At 37.5% G+C, this 17,814-nt stretch overlaps 3 protein-coding genes and 1 non-coding gene across 4 annotated transcripts; all 4 read right to left on the bottom strand.

The window, feature by feature from the left end:
* Positions 1 to 1,022: 1,022 nt before the first annotated feature.
* On the bottom strand, positions 1,023 to 6,594 carry LOC103937904 (DNA repair endonuclease UVH1). The gene is given in 11 exon segments (XM_009347882.3): positions 1,023 to 1,271; positions 1,274 to 1,428; positions 1,814 to 2,037; positions 2,123 to 2,383; positions 2,464 to 2,574; positions 3,126 to 3,610; positions 3,613 to 4,126; positions 4,707 to 4,868; positions 5,103 to 5,188; positions 5,270 to 5,490; positions 5,637 to 6,594. Coding segments are annotated over 11 exon segments (3,135 nt in total). The 5' UTR covers positions 6,494 to 6,594; the 3' UTR covers positions 1,023 to 1,212.
* Positions 6,595 to 7,702: 1,108 nt separating this feature from the next.
* Positions 7,703 to 11,986, bottom strand: LOC103937905. Its single transcript, XM_009347884.3, has 5 exons — positions 11,319 to 11,986; positions 10,916 to 11,014; positions 9,365 to 9,409; positions 8,404 to 8,541; positions 7,703 to 8,189 (listed from the first exon to the last, which is right to left on the bottom strand). Exons 1-5 carry the CDS (start codon positions 11,715 to 11,717, stop codon positions 7,827 to 7,829), a joined length of 1,044 nt encoding a protein of 347 aa, XP_009346159.1. The 5' UTR covers positions 11,718 to 11,986; the 3' UTR covers positions 7,703 to 7,826.
* Positions 11,987 to 13,409: 1,423 nt separating this feature from the next.
* On the bottom strand, positions 13,410 to 13,481 carry TRNAG-UCC. Its single transcript has one exon. It is a non-coding gene; the product is annotated as a tRNA-Gly (tRNA).
* A 696-nt stretch (positions 13,482 to 14,177) lies between these two features.
* On the bottom strand, positions 14,178 to 17,471 carry LOC103937906 (serine/threonine-protein kinase SAPK3). The gene is made up of 9 exons (XM_009347885.3): positions 17,230 to 17,471; positions 16,232 to 16,306; positions 15,911 to 16,012; positions 15,732 to 15,785; positions 15,531 to 15,623; positions 15,255 to 15,347; positions 14,969 to 15,073; positions 14,755 to 14,853; positions 14,178 to 14,637 (listed from the first exon to the last, which is right to left on the bottom strand). The coding sequence occupies exons 1-9, from the start codon at positions 17,350 to 17,352 to the stop codon at positions 14,356 to 14,358; spliced, it is 1,026 nt and encodes a 341-aa protein (XP_009346160.2). The 5' UTR covers positions 17,353 to 17,471; the 3' UTR covers positions 14,178 to 14,355.
* Positions 17,472 to 17,814: the final 343 nt, after the last annotated feature.

Here is a 17,814-nt window from a genome sequence, read left to right as displayed (position 1 = left end):
TTTGCAATCTGTTGCACGCTCCAGAACATGAAGAGTATAACCGACAACATTTAAGACTACCGATATGGTGCTCGACTTGTATGTAGCTTTCTGGGTCAGATGGAGATGCAAGATGCCTAGAAGTGCTGGCTAATTGCCAGATAGCCAAAAGATATGTTGCAAGTGTTCCAACATGAAAATCAAGATATGATTTATAACAGATACCTGTTTCCTTGCTCACTATGCTCTAAAAGTCCAGATTCCAATCTGAGACTCTCTGCATGGCAGCATACCCACCAGTGGCAAATGCTCTAAGGAGATTCAGTGTGCCAACAGACTGGAGGTACGCTCTGAGTAACCTTTGTGGATCAGGTCTTCTAGATTTCTCATCAAAAGCATCACCGTTGACATTGTTTCTCCGATAACTTGGGAGTTTCACACCATCTCTAACCTCAAATGGTTCAGACCTAGGCTTTGCAAACTGGCCGGCCACTCTTCCAACCTGTCATATAAAGTAAATATTAGATTCTGTAAGTGACGTTGCATATGCTGGATTATCGGGGCCTGTCTAGTGACAGAACCCAAAGTTAAACACAGTGAAGCAACATAGAATTTGGCCATCATGTGAAGGGTTCGACATAAGTAATAAGATACTTATACCAAACCAAGTAGAGGCCTCCTCCATACACAAACACGCAGAAACTACCTGATCAACTGAGTCTGAGGGAAGTTCAACTTGCCTTGTGTTCCTTTTTCAAGTAAGTGTATGGGAGATAGAAACCGGAAATGCTTCCTTTCAAAAACTACTATGCATGAGACAAACAGCACAAAAACAAATCAGTAGTTCAAGGAAATGCCAAAACAATGTTACAGTAGAATTCTTGGACCATTTATTGGATCCAGTGGCAAGTTTCCTGATAAAAATAAATAAGACAATCTAAAAATAGGCTTTCCATGTTATTAGTAGGAAACTGGGAATGTGGGTTTGCACAAGGGAGTCACATCCTAGCAAACACAGTACTAGTTTCTAATGACAAGGGTAGTCGCAATCAAAATCCTCGGTGTTCAACAAGTTTCCTCATAAATATCCTGTGCTTACAACAAATTATACAATGAATTGCCAAATGAAAAAGAATTAAACCCAACAACAATATTCAAATGACAAAATCGTAAGCTAAATAATCACTGCAATGATACACCAATGAATACATTAGATATGTATTATGATGACTGCTAATCTTCATAACAGGTTGGATACTTGGCATCAAGAAAGTCTCTGAGAGTGCGAGCAGCTTCTGACCGCCCATTAGTTCCGCTAGCTTCTCCACCGGCATAAGAGCGAGTTCTGCCAAGCTCTTACACCCATCCATTATGGCCCTGTAATTTGAATCTGTAACACCAGGGAGTCGTCTCAAAAACTCCACCGCAGATGTATTGTAGTTTTCAGCCCTGAAAATTTACAGCACCCCCTCAGATTTACATTTTGAGTAAGAAGTGATGAACAAACAAACCAAAGCTCAAGTAATGACGAGGCATTCCATGGTCAGGTCAGTGACTCAAGTATTTGACAGGGAACGACTGATGTGGTTCTGCTAATACAATTCCCTCTCACGGAACACGTATCACTGGTGACTAAATATTTTTATCACCATAAATATGCACTGATGATTTTATTTTTATTGAATGAAAAAATGCATAAGGAGGGCCCTGTGTAGACCACGTGCTATGCTAAAAAATAGTTAGTTCTCCCTATGCCTACTCTAGGAGTATGAAAGATTTGACTACAAGCTTAAGAAGCTACGATTACAACATGCAAAAACGAGTTGCATCTCACCTCACATCATCCTCCACAATTCCATCTTCAGAGGGTACACCAACTCTAGTTGCTTTGCTCTCATCAGGTTCATCCTGATTTGCCTTAAGAGTAGCAAATATGTCAGCAGTAGCATGCAGACTGCGAGACCAAATGATTCGCAACCGGGGGAAGTGTAGAACAAGCAACGACAGCTTAGATATAATACTATTTGGTGTGACATCATCACCAATATCACTTGCGGACTGCAACCAAATATCCAGCAACATATACCATCTTAGCATTAGGCCGACCAAGTAAACAATCTCTAAAGATATGATTCAGATTTACCTGAAAGGAGAAACTTTTATCCTGTGAAAATTCAATCAGAAGAACAGGTATTCTATAGTATCGAACCATTGTTTCCACTTGGTGATAAAGACGACCTGATGTGAAACTCATAAAGAGATCTTGGATACTCTTTCTCTCCACACATATCAGTGGAGAAAGGATATAATCCCCAACTTCCAAAGTTACGGGTATTATGCGCATGCCTTTCTGGTGAAGAACATTTGGAAGGCTGCTCATGAACTCTCTCATATCCACTATGACCTGAAAGATTGAGAAGTCTTAACAAACACTGGCCTTCTAGTAAAGGAGATACAAAATATAACACATGATCAAGAATGCACCTGCATTTCCTTCTCAGCAACCTTTCTTCCCCCCGCTTTTCTGGTTAAAGAATTTTGGGATGACAAAGCTTGCGGTTCTTGGGAAGAATTCAATCCCAAGCAGTTCCCATCCTGATGTCAAATTGAGGAGAGACGCACAGATATAGAAACATAAGTATCACGCAGATATCGACTGTAATATTCAAAATTCATAAAATGATTCAAGATACATTGTTGAAAAATGCTATACAGACAGACAAGTGCCCACTGGGAAATCAGTCTTTAAGTACCACATATTTAACCCAGTAGTGTATGCTTAAATGATTATAGCCAAAAGAACAAATACATAAAACATACATGCAGCTACGTATTAAAAAGAAGAAACTACTCTTCCTTGTATACTCGGGAGTAGCTTAAAGAAATTGTAATAGTGCAGTAGTTCATACGGTCCATGCAGAACGCTAAAGGTTGAGCACTATGAAATAAGTATATAGAAATCCTAAACAGTTTTCATAATCTCTGTTTGGTTTACTGAAGAGAATTCACATTTCCAGTCGTGAGTCTTAATTATAATACTGCAATATTAATACCAGAAATGGAATGTAAACATTGATATAAATACCAGTACATTTGCAACAAACAGTCCCAAAGAAGATTCTCCATAGGAAAAGAAAAAATCAAACCTGGTCAACTGGTATCATCATTAGTGACTTCTGCCTAATCAAAGATTCAAACGCTCCATTTTCCCTTCTTATACTCGCCTCAAACTTTTGCACCTCAGAAGAATCTTCATAGAAAATAAAATAAACTTTCAACTTCTTTGAGGGGTTCTCAGCTTTATGAACTTCAATTTCTCTGACAAAAGTCATATCTGGGTGGTAAACAATGATAATAGAGGGTCTCAAAATGTCCAGTATAGGTTGACCACTTTCAAGAGCATAAAAGTGAACTGGAGGTAGTGGCTTAGCATTTATTGTTCCAGTTGAATCCGCTACTCCAGTATGCTTCCTCAACACCCCTTCATCTACAGGGTCAATCTGGCATGTAGGTTCAGTAGAATCAGCAGTCACCACCTGATTGAGTTCATATTCTTGTCCTTCATCCTCTGAATCCGGTATAACAAGATCATCAGGTATGAATTCTTTTTTATCATTATTACTGGCTTTATTCCCAAACATTTAACCTTGGCAAGGCTGTTTTTGGTCCTTACTTTTCCCCTACCCTTTCCACGTCCTTTGCCACTAACAAGAAGAGGAGGATTAGCTCCAACAGCATCATCTTTTTCGGCTTTCCTTTGAATTTCTAACGATGAAGCCAATAGCACATCATGTTCCTGGTTGTTTCCACGGCCAGCTTCTGCATTCTGTGGGGATTTTGAAGGAACTACTTTTCCCCTTCCCTTTCCCCTTCCATGTCCTCTCCCACTAACAAGAAGCTGAGGATCATCTCCAACAGCATCATCTTTTTTAGCTCGCTTTCTAATTTCAGCAGCTGCAGCCAAAAGGGCATCGTGTTCCTGCTTGTTTACGCTGCTAGCTTCTGCATTCTGTGGGGGTGCTACGTGAACAACTCCATCTAGAACCCCAAAACCTTTGGGATTCTTTGATTTCTTTTTATACCGTGTATGCAAGTCACGGAGCTCTCCCTTTCCTAGCAAGTAGTTTTCCCATTCCTCCCGCATGACCTTCACAAGAAAATACACCATCAATTGGTTGATAAGCTTTTATATAAGCTTATGCATAATTGATTCTGAAAAGCCAATTGATATTTAAATAATAGAAAACAGAAATACAATCTTAGACTGCTTAAAGAGTTGCAGAAAATGTGTGGAACCATATAATTAACGATATCCTTGCACAACAATGCCCAGAAACCTATTCACAAATGCACTTTCCTTAAGAACAAAATGTCTTAACATACGAGTTATAATTTCATCGAAATTAACATGAGCTTGTGTGTTTGAAGATTTAGGTTAAAGTTAAACCTCTAAACAATCAAATCAAGACCACGATTGCATATCCTTTGTGTTGATTCTCAAAATACTAGCACCTATTTGTCAACAAGACCAAGCAAGCATGTCAAACAAGCAGAAATCCCACTTAATCAGCAGAAGTGTCTGAGATCACCACAATTGCAAGTCTCCAGATTTCATTTATAGGACAGTTTATATACAGTACAAGTCCAAAGAAACAAAGTTAACCTAACACTTCAAATTGAACATAAAAATTTTAAATTTTTTTAAAAATTAAGGGCAAAAAAAAAACCTTCTGTGGTCCATTGGTGATGAAATCTTCAAGCTGCATGCATGAACGTTCATCTTTGCATGCCACTAGAACAATACCACTATAATCGTCATCACCTTCAACCAAAAGTTCCTCTCTTGACGAAGCCTGTCGCCTTTCCTCTTCTATCTCTTCAAGAACCTCCTGGAATTAAATTAACACATTGAAATGTTGATAAAATTATTTTATCAACTTCACTACCATCCCTATGGCCATTCTAACAGTAACAATAGAATTAAATGTGACAACTGACATAAGAAAGAAATTAGGGTTCAATCACAACTATTAGGTGTTATGGTACATTGATCAGCCAGGCTGTGCATTCATGAAAGACGAATAACAATATAACAACATAGAAATGGGAACTCACTCACTCACACGTAAAACCTTCCACTTTGGTGCCTCCTCTAAAACTTCATCTAAAACTATCCTACTACTTGTACTGGTCGACGATGTGCCTCCAACTGTTACATATGCAAATAAGAAAAGTTCAAAAAACACAATATAAAAACTGAATAACACCACACACAGTAATAATTCCTCACCTTGCTCATTATCATCATCCCCTTTCAGTTTTCTTTTCTTGCCTTTCGAACTTTTACTCTTATCACTTAATTTCACACCATCTGATGTCACAAACCGATACACCCTTTTCTTTGAATACTCAAATATCTTATAGCTTGACTCTGCAAATATCCAGACTGATCGAAAACTCTCTGACACGCGTAGTGTATCCAAGTATTTCAAATAAGTTACCGCATCATATCTACCGAAACAAGAACATTTCATTAATCGATTGCCACTACTGACCCAAAATGTATTTCTCCGAAAACTAAAGCTAAAACAAAATCTCAAATACTAGTTGAATCGTATCGGCCTTATCAATCAAAAACACAAACCCAATGCAAGTACCTGACAAGATAATCCAAGAGCTTTCTAAGAGTCTTTAAATCGGAGACGAGCTGCTTAGTCTTCTTCCCCAAGGTATGCCAAATGGGGTCCAATTGCCTCCTCACAATCTCATCAAACGACTTAAACAACCCGTTCTCCACCGTCAAATCCTCCACATCAACCTTATTGGTCTTCCTCATCTCCTTCAAGCAAGCATCCATCACCTCAATTATCGCCTTCTGAATTCCCACCATGTGTTTGGTCATTGGCACCCGTATATCCACCACCTCCGGCGGCTGCCTCTCCAGCTCCTGCGACACATCCACATGGAACCTCGGCCAGAGGTGCATCTTCCGGAGGTACAAGCACTTCATAATCCTCTCCGCCTTGGCAAACCCAGAAACCATGGAATGGGGTTTGTCAGAAAACGCGCGAACAAACGCCGTTTTGTTGAGGGAGCGGAAAATCCGGACGATAAATGCTTCGGTGGAGGTTTCAGTGAGGGAATGAACGGTGGGGATGATGATTCCGGCGATTTGGGAGGTGGGTAATTTGCTGGTGAGGAGGTCGACGATGAGGATGCGGGGAGTGATGAAGAAGACATTGGAGGAGGTGTATAGGGAGTGGCGGTGGTGGGAGGGGAGGTCGGCGGAGATTTCGGGGATGGGGTTGGGGTGGAAGTGGTGGAGGAGTTGGGATTTGAAGAAAGGTTGGTGGGGGGAGAGGATGAGGAGGGTGCCCTGAGAAGGAGTGTGGAGGAGGAGGAGGGCGGCGATGAGTCTGGGGAGGGAGAGGCCGGAGGAGAGAACGACGAGGCCGCTGCCGTTTTGAGGATCGTCGAGGAGTTCGGTTATGATGTGCTCGTGGAATTGGACCATTTCGGGAGAGAGAGAGAGAGAGGAGTCGGAGAGTGGAGGGAGACCAAAACCAAGCTTTGAGAGGGTTTTTCAGGGTCACGGACTCACGGGGGAGTTCGTATGCAACTGTTTGGAGGGGGTTTTGACCGTTTGGGCGGTCAACGTTAGTTACCAAATTGCCATTAAGGAGATAGATAATTCATAAGAAATCACAGGATATTTCTCTCGTTACGTGACAAGTCATGTGATAAGCTATATAAGATAATTGATGAATAAAGAGATTCGAATTATGGGTTTATATTTGATGAAATATACTTTATGACCATTTCGTTCATTTTGTTATAGTTAATTCAGACCTATTCGGCTATTCCACATGGATACCATTATGGCAGTGTCACTCGCATATATTGTCCAATACGCTATGTTTGGATTCAAGATTTTCAAGTTGTTAAGAGATTAAAGTCAAATTAGAAGAAATGAACCATAAAGAGTTAATAGTCAATATTAGAAGATTCTCTATACCAGCATTACAAAAAGACGTAAGAAGAATTTGCTAATTCCTCTTATATGTATCAGTAATGCTCATATGGAGAATTTTCTAATCCTTTATTCATTCCTTACTAGTTTGACATCAATCCCTTGAGATTTGAAAATCCATTGAGAGTAAAAATCCCTAACCCCAAACATAGCTAAAGAGTTTTAGAACTAAATTGGTATCAAAACCTATCCATCTATGATGGTTGGCGGGTCGCTTCAAGCATTTGATTTTAAAATAGAATTGAACCGTTGATCTTTCTTGATTGAATTCTTGACCATGCAATCAGTTTTACTTGTTTTAATTTTCATTAAAGTTTTGTGTAAGTCGTGTAAGACCTCGCTTTTGGAACTACATTTTAAAATGGCTAAAAACGCTTTTTTGTAAAATTGTTTTTGGAACAAATCTTTTGAAAAACTACAAGTGAATTTTGTATAAGCACTTAAAGTGTTTCCTACAACTAATAATTTTTGCAGGAAGCACTTTAAGTACTTTTGGAACCTAAAAACATTCTCTGAAAGCGCTTTCAGTCATTTTAAAAAGCACTTCCAAATGAGCCTCCAGTTTAACAAGGAAACACTACATTTTGTTTAAGTGAAGTGAAACCAGCAAGACACAAACTTCGACAAAATGAGAGAAAAGGCAGGAAAACATAAACAGCAACATAAGCAAAAACCTGCCTCTCAACATTTCCATGATCAAACGATCTAGGTATTATATCTCATATATGTATAAAGTTTAACTTAGAATAATAAGATAAAACAGCGTCGGAAGGGACTGATTTCATCGTGTATAAACACCAGTATTGTATAGATTCTTTTAATTTGATTTCATGTTTGCAGTGAGATCTCCATGACTCGTCTTGATTCTTCGCAGAAGCAAGGGAACGGGCTTTTCCAAGACGGTCACATTGATACTGTTCCAAACCTCTGGAGTGGTCGGAAGTTGAGCAATTTTCTCGGCGATGTTCATGTCTTCTGGAAGAACAGAAGCAAAGACAGTGTAGTCTTTTTTCCACTCTTCGTGATTTGCTAGGCTTATGAAAAATTCTGGGCCAGAACCAATCCACGCTATGGAACCCCTTCTAATGGTCGGGCAAACTTCAGTCGGAATCTTGTTAAATGTGCCTCCTTGGGCTTCTAGTGTTCCTTGAACCAGTGCAAATGGAGGGCCAAAAGGAGTCTATCAAATTCACACAGGAAAAGTTATCAAATTAGTTTATTTCCCCTGTTCTTAAGTGCAGTATTGGGATTGCAAAGCGTACGTGGCCCTTCTCCCATAAACTAGCATGTATTCAGATGCGAAAGGGCATTCAAGGTAATAAACAACACAGCAGAACTAACAAATGCATATCATCAATTTTAGACTGAAGTCAAGCAATTTAATCAAGCCTTACATTTTTTATGTGGTTTCCTTCTGAATCCCATGATTGCCCTCGGCTCTCTGCACGATAAAACTGGCAGCCTGCACAATGGCGCAATGCCAACAACTCAAGAATGTAGGCTACAGAATGAGGGGCACATTCAGGGAAAAGCTGCACAAATTAATATATAAAACTAGAAATTATTAGTGTATGTCATAAATCAAACAAAACATAAATGAAGAACAAAAATATGGCATTTGCTGAGTGGTAAAAATCAGCACTATGTGTGAACTGCATATCCCTACAACATGCCAAACGACAAACTCCACGTCTTTTTTAAGTGAGAGGTATACAGCTTATCAAATCGTAACAGCAAGTAACACAAGATCAAAACAACAAAACGTCAATGAACAGATATAATTCGGTACATTATTCTTTTGGGATTAATAAATAACACTTTAGTATATCCGAACATGAGAGATTACAAAATCATATCATTTAATGTGCACATATACCACATCATCTCAATTTACACCAATTTTAAAAATACTGTTTTTTTTTTCTTTTTTCGTTTTTGGTTATTTTTAAGCGAAACAAAAGGCTTAAATTTTTGAAGTTTACTTTTCAAAAGAATTTGTTGTTTTGTCAAGGGAAATTTCTAATCTTGATGATGTTCTCTCATGTTGTTATTCATTCATTGTTAAAACAAGAGGGCAAGAGCCATAAACAAGAACCGAGTTTCACGGAAATACCGAATTTTTAGCAATGTCTACGAAACCTCTCTTGAGTTATTGAACCAAGTCAGAAATATAACACAAACATAAATTCATGTACGCAAAAGTTAACTCCAGAGGTTGCACTCTGACTGGTGCATTTTAAATTTCCCTCTGGCCATAACGATTCATGTTCCATTTGCAAATAGCATTTTCGTCTATTGTATCCAAAACGAAATAAGAAAAAATGAGTTAAAAATTCTGAAGGCACCAACCCTTACTTTTATATGAAGAGTTCCATATTCTGTTTCCAAGCCAACAATGCCCTAGAAAGAGAAAAGATAGGCACATCAATAGCATATTAAGTTGGTCATACCATCATACAACCAATTTCTGGAAAACCAACAACAAACGAAGAAATCAAGATACATAATCTACAAAAATGGTTGACTTCTGACTACATAATCTACACAAGTAGTATATTAAGTTAATCATACATTCTCTGTTGACTGCTCGTCAAACTCCAATGTCAAATTATTGTTGATCTCTGCATTACTTTTTGTAGTGGAGTTGTTAAGATGATAAAAGCTACAATGATGCTTCTGCCCCTTTATCTAGAGAATCGAACCTTTAGTTTCATTTCATGAAATGCATGTGGCACAAATCATTAGGGGAAAATGCAGAAATTTTGTACAAAGAAGTTGGTAAAACTTAATGGTTTACTAGGCATGCCTGTTTGTTGCACAAAGAAAGTTAAACATTCATACTATACAATACACATACAACCCGCTATCCTCTTTGTCTAAATCTTTCTAGCTTCATTTCTTATTTTGGGGAATTTTCGATTATAAAAGTGGCAATAACTAGTCAAGTAAAACAAAGAGACAAACGAGATAGAATTTTCTGGCAGACTGAAAACAACACTAATGCACATGCAGTAGCTGAGAAACTAGCAGCAGCGGGACATGCGCTCAAGATGAGCATACTAGAACTAAAATGAAGGAGGAAAAAAAAAGGTTGATAGGCATATTAGTCAAACTTTTACATTTGCATTCCATGTGCAAATTGATAGGCATGAATGATGTAAAAAATCCTGGATGTAAAGATATCAAGTATTCTTTCTGTTTTATCTGAATGAGTCTTCAATTGCTAAAAAGTTTACTTTATACTTAGGGATTCTGATATGAATCTAGATCGTTAGCAAGATCAGAATTAGGTAAGTTCTGATCTGCACAAAAGGCGTGACAACCTGATGAGCTTGTTATCCCTAGAGTAACTTTTTTATCTGTTGTAATGAGACTTCCATTATTGGGTTACCCATATACTTTAGATTGATACAATACAAACCTCTGGTAAAATGGCCACCCGAAATCATCATTGAAATTGAGATCTCATTCAAAGACAAAAAATCAATCACTTATCTAGAGTTTTTTTTTGTATATTATATGAATCATCTGATCTGCAAGGACCATGATTGGGAATTATTTTATCTTCTTCTCCAAGGAAGAGGTAAAACACGATCATCTTGAATTTGGGATAGCTACTAGAAATCTTAGTTTAAGACTGGATTTGTTATCAAGGCCCAACAGAAATTACATGTTTTCCAAAACCCCACTATAAGCTCTACCCATATACGTTCTGATTGCCAATTGATACGTAACTAAATCTAGTTGCCTCTTATAGGAACTGATATAATGGAAATTCCATAAACTCCAATAGTTCTACTGATTAACATTCCATGTGGGAACAAATCAACTTAAATATGACTACAAGATTCAGTATACAAAGGTCACATTAATTAATAAAAACAAATGCTCCCCAAACTTCCATACCTCTCCTTTCCCAAAGATGAGTCCAGAAGTCCACATAACTGTTTCCCCTACTTCCTGGCGCTGTGGTGCCAATGTATCTTTCTGTTTCTTCAACCAGCACTGAAGTGACAAAGTTTCAACCAAAAAGAAGTTCAAGTTAATGAACTGAAATATGGAATAAATTTGACAAAACATAATCCAAAGATGCAACCTTATCAAATAGGAAAATGCAGACTAATTATTCTTCAGACTTTGAAAATATGCTCAAGAAATCAATTACACAGATTAAGACTTATTGAGCTTATATAATGCCATCCAAATCAAAACTTACACATAAATTGGATACATTCGTCGTAAACATTCGAAATTAATAATCAAAAGTTAATTCATTTGGGCAAAATTCCAGTGCCCAGATTCAAATTACCTCACCAAATTTGGAGCCGCAAGCCTCCTTGTTCCCACAAAACACCCAAGAATCACACAAGCAAGGCCCATCAGTCCCAGTACACATGGATTTACACGCCTTGCAGCATTCCTCAGAAGAACTGAACTTAAACTCAGAACCCCACTTCACGGCAGCCCCCCACAGCTCCAAATTCTCAGTCCCTCTGCAACATCCGCCACCACTCTCCCCCTCCACCCCAACGCCGCTGCCCTCCTCAACCAACGTCAACGACTCGAGCTCCGAGAATGAAGAGGCGTCATTGGGTTTAAGCACCGCAGAGACGAATGTGTAGACCAGAGCACAGGAAACCAAAACCACCAAGAGGAGGACGAAAGAGAAGTAATGGGTGGCTTCTGGGTCGTTTTGCTTCCGACCCATTTGAGAATTGGGGGAGAAGAGTGAGACCCGGAAGGCGATTTAGGGTCTGTGGTCTGGATTAAGGGTAAAGAATTGAGCTTGGAGATTATGGTGTTGACTTTGGACAAGGATTGATCGTGGAGAGAAAGAGGGGAACACCAGAATAGGGAACTGGGCGACTGAGTCAATGTTATCGTTGTCTTTTTTAATTTCGTTTACAAAAGATATGTTAGCTAATTGCAGGGGATCATTGTCATTTTATATTTTCTAAGGTCTGTTTAAGGACAAATTTATGGGGGAAGTGATGATTAATGAAAAAAAGAAACCTCATATGTTATAAGGATAATTGTGTTCTAGTCATTGGATCAATTAGTTCTTGTGTTTTTAAATTGACCAATTTGATCATCGTCGGTTAGAAAATGCATAAACTGCTATAAAATTAAAAATAATAATAATTACTCTCCTCCAACTTCCCAACCTCCTCCTATGGTTTCTCCTCTCCTAGCTTTCTTCGCCCCCCCTCCCTCTCCCCCCCCCCCAAAAAAAAAAAAACTGAAAAAAAATTGTATGTCACAACCTTAATAATTTTTCATATTGGAAGTTTTATCTACTATACATATTATTTCTTATTAATTTGTATTTTTCTATAAATTTAAAATTAAAAAAAAAAAAAGAAAGAGAAAGGGTAATATATGGCTCTCTCAATTGCGGTACGTTTCTCTTCTCCTAGCTTTCTTCCCCCCCCCCCCAAAAAAACAATAAAAACTAAAAAAAAATCTATGTCACAACCTTAATAATTTTTCATATTGGAAGTTTTATCTATTATACATATTATTTCTTATTGATTTTTATTTTTCTATAAATTTAAAATTAAAAAAAAAAAAAAAAAAAAAAAGAGAAAGGGTAATATATGGCTCTCTCAATTGCGGTATGTTTCTTGATTATATAGTAAGATACGAGGTGATCGGGTTAATTTTCTCAAGACTACAATGATGGAACTCGCATAGTGATAGCTGATGTCAAGGTGGATCCAGAGACACGTTCATCGAGTTGCATGCTTGTGCGGTTAAGGTTGTGGTTGGGTCAAGGACAAGGCAGATGATAAAGTGGGTTTGTTTAATCTATTTTTTTTTCATTATGAAATTATAATTTTTTTTCTATTTTAATTCAAAAATATTTTTCTATATTAAGTTGTAATATTTTTTATGAACTTTTTAAATAGAGATTGGATGAATTGTCCTTAATTGACTAACGGAAATAAAAACAACGACTAACTGACCAACTGAAAATATTCGAACTAAATTGGCCAAATGACTGTAACAACTGAACTATTTGACATTTAAGCCAAAAAAAAAAAATCCAGATCAAATATTAGACGATAAGTTTGCATATGCCACATGATCTTTAAGGGTTCTGCATCGTTGGAGCTAATGTGCCACTTCAATCTTATTTTAGGGTACTTGACCAATAGGAACCGAAACTTCCGTGTGAATAGGAAGTCTTATGCTTGTAAACTCAAAAAATTTAGTAAATTTTTAAGGTACGTCTGGAAACTCAAAAAAATTTTAAGGTACGTCTGGAAACTCAAAAACTGAAACTCAGCAGCTACGCTTATTAGATAGGATCCGCAAAGTTCATCTTAAAGGGCTAAAAAGCCAGTTTGAATTTCTTCAAGCGCTTGTTGTTTCTTTAAAATAGGAAATTTAAAACATGTGCGTTTGCCGGGAGTCGACCCCGGGTCTATTGCTTGGAAGGCAATTATCCTAACCGTTGGACTACAAACGCTATTGATGTAAGGACTCTCTGTTTTTTATAATTTTAATGACTTTGTACAGCTCTCAGATCGTCACATTGCCTAGAACAAAATTTTATAGAACTCTCACTTCACATAGTATAGGAGCAGATTTAGGTCAGATGAAGTCGCAATGTAGGGACTTTAATTTTTTGTAAGAGTGGTATGACCAACCACTGATCATGTTGCCCCATCCAAAATGAACTCCTAATTAGAAGACCCACTAGTGATAGGCAAGTCTACACACTTGTTATATGATTATAATCAACTCGAGAAAATTGGAACATTGGTATCTAAACGTTGATCCAATTGAAGTTTTGGTCCATGAACTGAAACTTTATGAATATTGATTTCTGAACTTGTCACAATGTGAAGCAATGATATTTTGAGCAACGCCACTAGAACTCCTTCTCTTGTTCGCCTTTTACAGCCTTTTATTTTGGACAAAATGAATTTGTAGCTCAGGAAACAAAGCTCAATGGGCTAAAACCCTGGGACACTACTCCAGTTTTATCAATCCATTCTGGAAATATCATTATTATTCAAAATTTTATTAAATACTAGACACTTTAAATTATGCAGATCATGCTATCTGATTTGTGAAGATAAAAGTTCCACAAAAGTCAAAAAAAAAAAAAAAAAAAAAAAAAAAAAAAAAAAAAAAAAGGGCATTGTGGATCCAAACATGTCCAAATACAATCTACATACAATGGAAATAACTCAATCCCACTTCAATATGTTCAAATTATTTGTACAAATGTGTATAGCATGAATGTGATCAACACCATAAATGTGAGATGTCCAAGGGAAGTATTTTTTATGTGTGTAAACAAACTCTAAAAAGAACAAATCCTTCCGATATCATGCTCACGGATAGCCTGAAAAGCTACCACTGACATCGACTTCGGCGTCCAAATCAGTCTCTAGATCATCAGAGTCAGACGGCCCAGCAACAGCTTGACCGCCTGCTTTCGATCCACCTTCCCCTGGTGTCCTTGCCTCGCATATGATCTTATTTATTTCTTCAATGCTCTGTTTAGGCTGGTCACGCTCCACTACCGCGTAGTTTGTTCTCTCAACCTCAATTAGCTCTTTCGGCAGATTTTTCAGAAACCAAGGGTGCTTTTTTATCTCAGGAAGACTGATCCTCTACAACGACGATATGACAAGGATTGTCAGTGCTGTTTCTTACATTTATCTCCATAGTCCGTACATTGTTCTTGTGCATCGAGTGAACACAAATGAAACAATAGAAACCCATGTTACCTTAGAAGGGTTGGCAACAAAAATACGAGAAAGTAGGTGCTTGCAGTCTGCAGAAACACGTACATAGTCGGGTATGGTGTACTGGGAACTCATAATTCTCTGTTTCAGAAGTTGCAATGAATTGATTGTTGGAACTAAAAGCCAAAACCCTTGGAATTAAGATCACAATGTACAACTATCACGTGTGTGTGTGTGGGATGAAGGTGAAGCTCACCTCAATGGTCTTACGAAAGTTTCTAGGATCTTCAGGATCCTCAAAAGGATATTCTCCCACCAACATCACGTATAACGTCACACCACAGGACCAAACATCTGCAATCTACCAAGTTGTACTGACTTAGAAAGCAAATATATGGTACGTAGTATGATTGTATCAGTTTGGATGATATTATGTGTAAGCTACTACATGATCAGAACTACTTTTGTCCAACATATAGTAAAATCCCACAATATGATTGAACTTTTGAGGCTGGTTGCAGAAACAAATGGAAACTAGATACCTTTCCATCGTATTCCTTCCGCGACAGAACCTCTGGAGCAATGTATGCAGGCGTTCCAACAGTTGATTTTGGCTGTGAGTGCAGTATAGCAGACTGCAAGGTAGTAAATAATATAAATTTACATATATATATATATATACACATATATTATACATATCAGGCAAGTAGATGCTAACCAAAAAATTCTTTAAGTGGGTAAAAAAGACTACAGAGCACCAGAATAATCCGCGTAAACTGAACTAAACAAAGTTTATTCAACAAGAAATTCATAATAACCTTGGAGTATCCAAAGTCGCATATTTTAAGACGTGGTGAAGCACTGCCATCCAAGAGTGTGTTTTCCAGTTTCAGATCCCTGTGACAAATTTCCTGCGGTCAAATTACACCCAAATGTAAGAAGAGAAACTATAATTCTTAACAGGAAACATTTGGTTATGTGTACGCATATCTTTCTGTGTTTGTCAAATATAGATATACCATGGCATGACAATAACTGACTCCGGATATCAGCTGTTGGAAGAAAAACCTTGCCTGTCATGAAGGGCAACTACCGTCAAACAATCAGTCAGAAAAACTAACAGTTGCATATAGTTTCGATACGCACCAAAAAGTAAAGGAATTTGAATCAAACATGCAAATAAACTAAACAAGCTAACCTCGTCTTCGCTAAATCTACCAGCAGTGCATATCCTCTCAAAAAGTTCACCGCCAGCTGCATATTCCATGACAATTGCTAAATGACTTGGAGTCAGCAAGAGCTGCAGCCAAAAATGATTCTTTTGTTCATGTACAAGTTACAACGCAAGACTGCCTTATCCTAGCTCTACGCTATCACTTCCAGTTTGACTGATGATTATCCTAACCGAAAATTATATAATACAATGACATGCTGGGAAGGGAAAAACACAAACATGGAGACATGCACCCCCGGAAGTGCATGTAAATACACAGTCGAATCAATACAAAGTTATTGTTACCTCTTTGAACCTGACAATATTTGGATGCCTCAACGATCTGTGATTTATTATTTCCCTCTGAACATTCTCATCAATCTGAAACTCAGAAAGCCGAAAATGAATTTATATCCCTACTAAAATATATATTCATGATAGGTACGCAACGAGAAGAAAATGCTAGAAATGAATCAGATGACTAAATGCTATCCAAAATACACGTGCAGTAGACAATTAAGGCAATAGCTATGCATTTGAGCCCTAATTTGCATATCCAGCTTTAAGTAATGATAAAAAGGATATACTTATACACTTAGAAGTTAAAGCGATACAAAACACAATCATGTGCCAAAAAAGGTTGAGAGCACAACTCTCCGCATGATGAGAATTGTAGAGTCGGCACTACCTAACTGTAACTCAACATCTAAAATGCAACCGGAATTAGTCAAGTAGTACACTATCTTTATGCATAAATATTTCAGAAGCGTGCTTGACTTCACAGAAATATACCAGGCTTTACGAATACTCCATCTTTTGCCTTCAACTCAGACAATATTTGGAAATTTGTCATATCCAAACTAAGCATCTCTAACAAACGCAGCTATAAGGTATGAAGTTGAACATTTCATGGATCAGAAAAACAAAACAGTATCACACAACAAGAGCTAACTACATGAGACTTTGCTGATGCCATTCCTCAGGGGACTACATCGGTGATTTAGTTGGGGACAATATCGATGTTAAATAGCATGGGCAGTTGAGCCGTCTTTGAAACTTTAATCCCATCATATTAAATGGGAAAAGAAACACAAAATTCCAAACAAAAACCCAGTGACTCTTTTCTTTCAGCAGGTAGATATAAAAATCACAACCCTTAAATCATCCAAAAATTAAAATACATCACAAACTCTACAGCTATTAGCAGTAACATTTCAATTAAATAAAGTCCAAACATTTTAATTTTTTATTCAAACAATAAATAAATGAACTGAAAAAGGAACAAAAAAGAGAAAAGCAATGACCTTTTTTCCCCTCTCTATGTATTTGACAGCAACAAGCTCCTTTGTCTTCTTATCTCTGACCAGCCTTGCCACTCCAAAATTCCCAGAGCCAAGATCCTTCACTGCCTCATACCTCTCCTCCATCCCAATCCCAAACCCTCCAACAATTCAAGCACCAAATATCCCCAGGAGCAAAAAATAGAGAGACAAATATATCAGAACGAAAAGGAAAAATCCAAACGAAAAAATCTGTTGGAGATAAGAAGAGGAGACAGATTAGAAAATGGAGAGAAAAGATTGCTTCGAAGAAACAAGACAAGACCACGCGTCAAAAGAGCAAAGAGCTGGTCCTACTAAATTACAAACCCAAATTTAAATCTCTCTGGTACCATAAAGTCAGAGTCTTCTACGCATTTTAAATCGTACAAGTCATGTTGTTTTAAGAACGAGGATCTCATAATCTTTTTAATTATGTTCGTTTATTATACGTAACTAATTTTTGTAAGCTATTATTTATATTTAATTTTAAATAAAAAAATTTATAATCATTTTTGATCGTACGATATACGAAAAACGGATACGATTGGATGATCATCAAGATCCTCA

Source organism: the organism of the source record quoted next, unplaced genomic scaffold, assembly GCF_019419815.1.
Source record: "Pyrus x bretschneideri cultivar Hongxiangsu unplaced genomic scaffold, Pyrus_bretschneideri_v1 Contig34, whole genome shotgun sequence".
Classification (NCBI taxonomy): domain Eukaryota; kingdom Viridiplantae; phylum Streptophyta; class Magnoliopsida; order Rosales; family Rosaceae; genus Pyrus; species Pyrus x bretschneideri.
The sequence above is the reverse complement of the archived record's forward strand: the minus strand, read 5'-3'. Positions and strand labels throughout refer to the sequence as shown.

What these genes read in the sequence shown, in the direction of transcription:
- LOC103937905 (XM_009347884.3), bottom strand. Translation starts at nt 11,717, where the DNA reads ATGGGTCGGAAGCAAAACGACCCAGAAGCCACCCATTACTTCTCTTTC. An exon ending in GCGGCTCCAAATTTGGTGAG is followed by an intron (nt 11,015 to 11,318) that starts GTAATTTGAATC and finishes TTGTCACTTCAG; the next exon opens with TGCTGGTTGAAGAAACAGAA. An exon ending in ATGGAACTCTTCATATAAAA is followed by an intron (nt 8,542 to 9,364) that starts GTAAGGGTTGGT and finishes TAATTTGTGCAG; the next exon opens with CTTTTCCCTGAATGTGCCCC.
- LOC103937906 (XM_009347885.3), bottom strand. Translation starts at nt 17,352, where the DNA reads ATGGAGGAGAGGTATGAGGCAGTGAAGGATCTTGGCTCTGGGAATTTT. An exon ending in GTAGATTTAGCGAAGACGAG is followed by an intron (nt 15,786 to 15,910) that starts GTTAGCTTGTTT and finishes CCTTCATGACAG; the next exon opens with GCAAGGTTTTTCTTCCAACA. An exon ending in TCAGTTATTGTCATGCCATG is followed by an intron (nt 15,624 to 15,731) that starts GTATATCTATAT and finishes ATTTGACCGCAG; the next exon opens with GAAATTTGTCACAGGGATCT.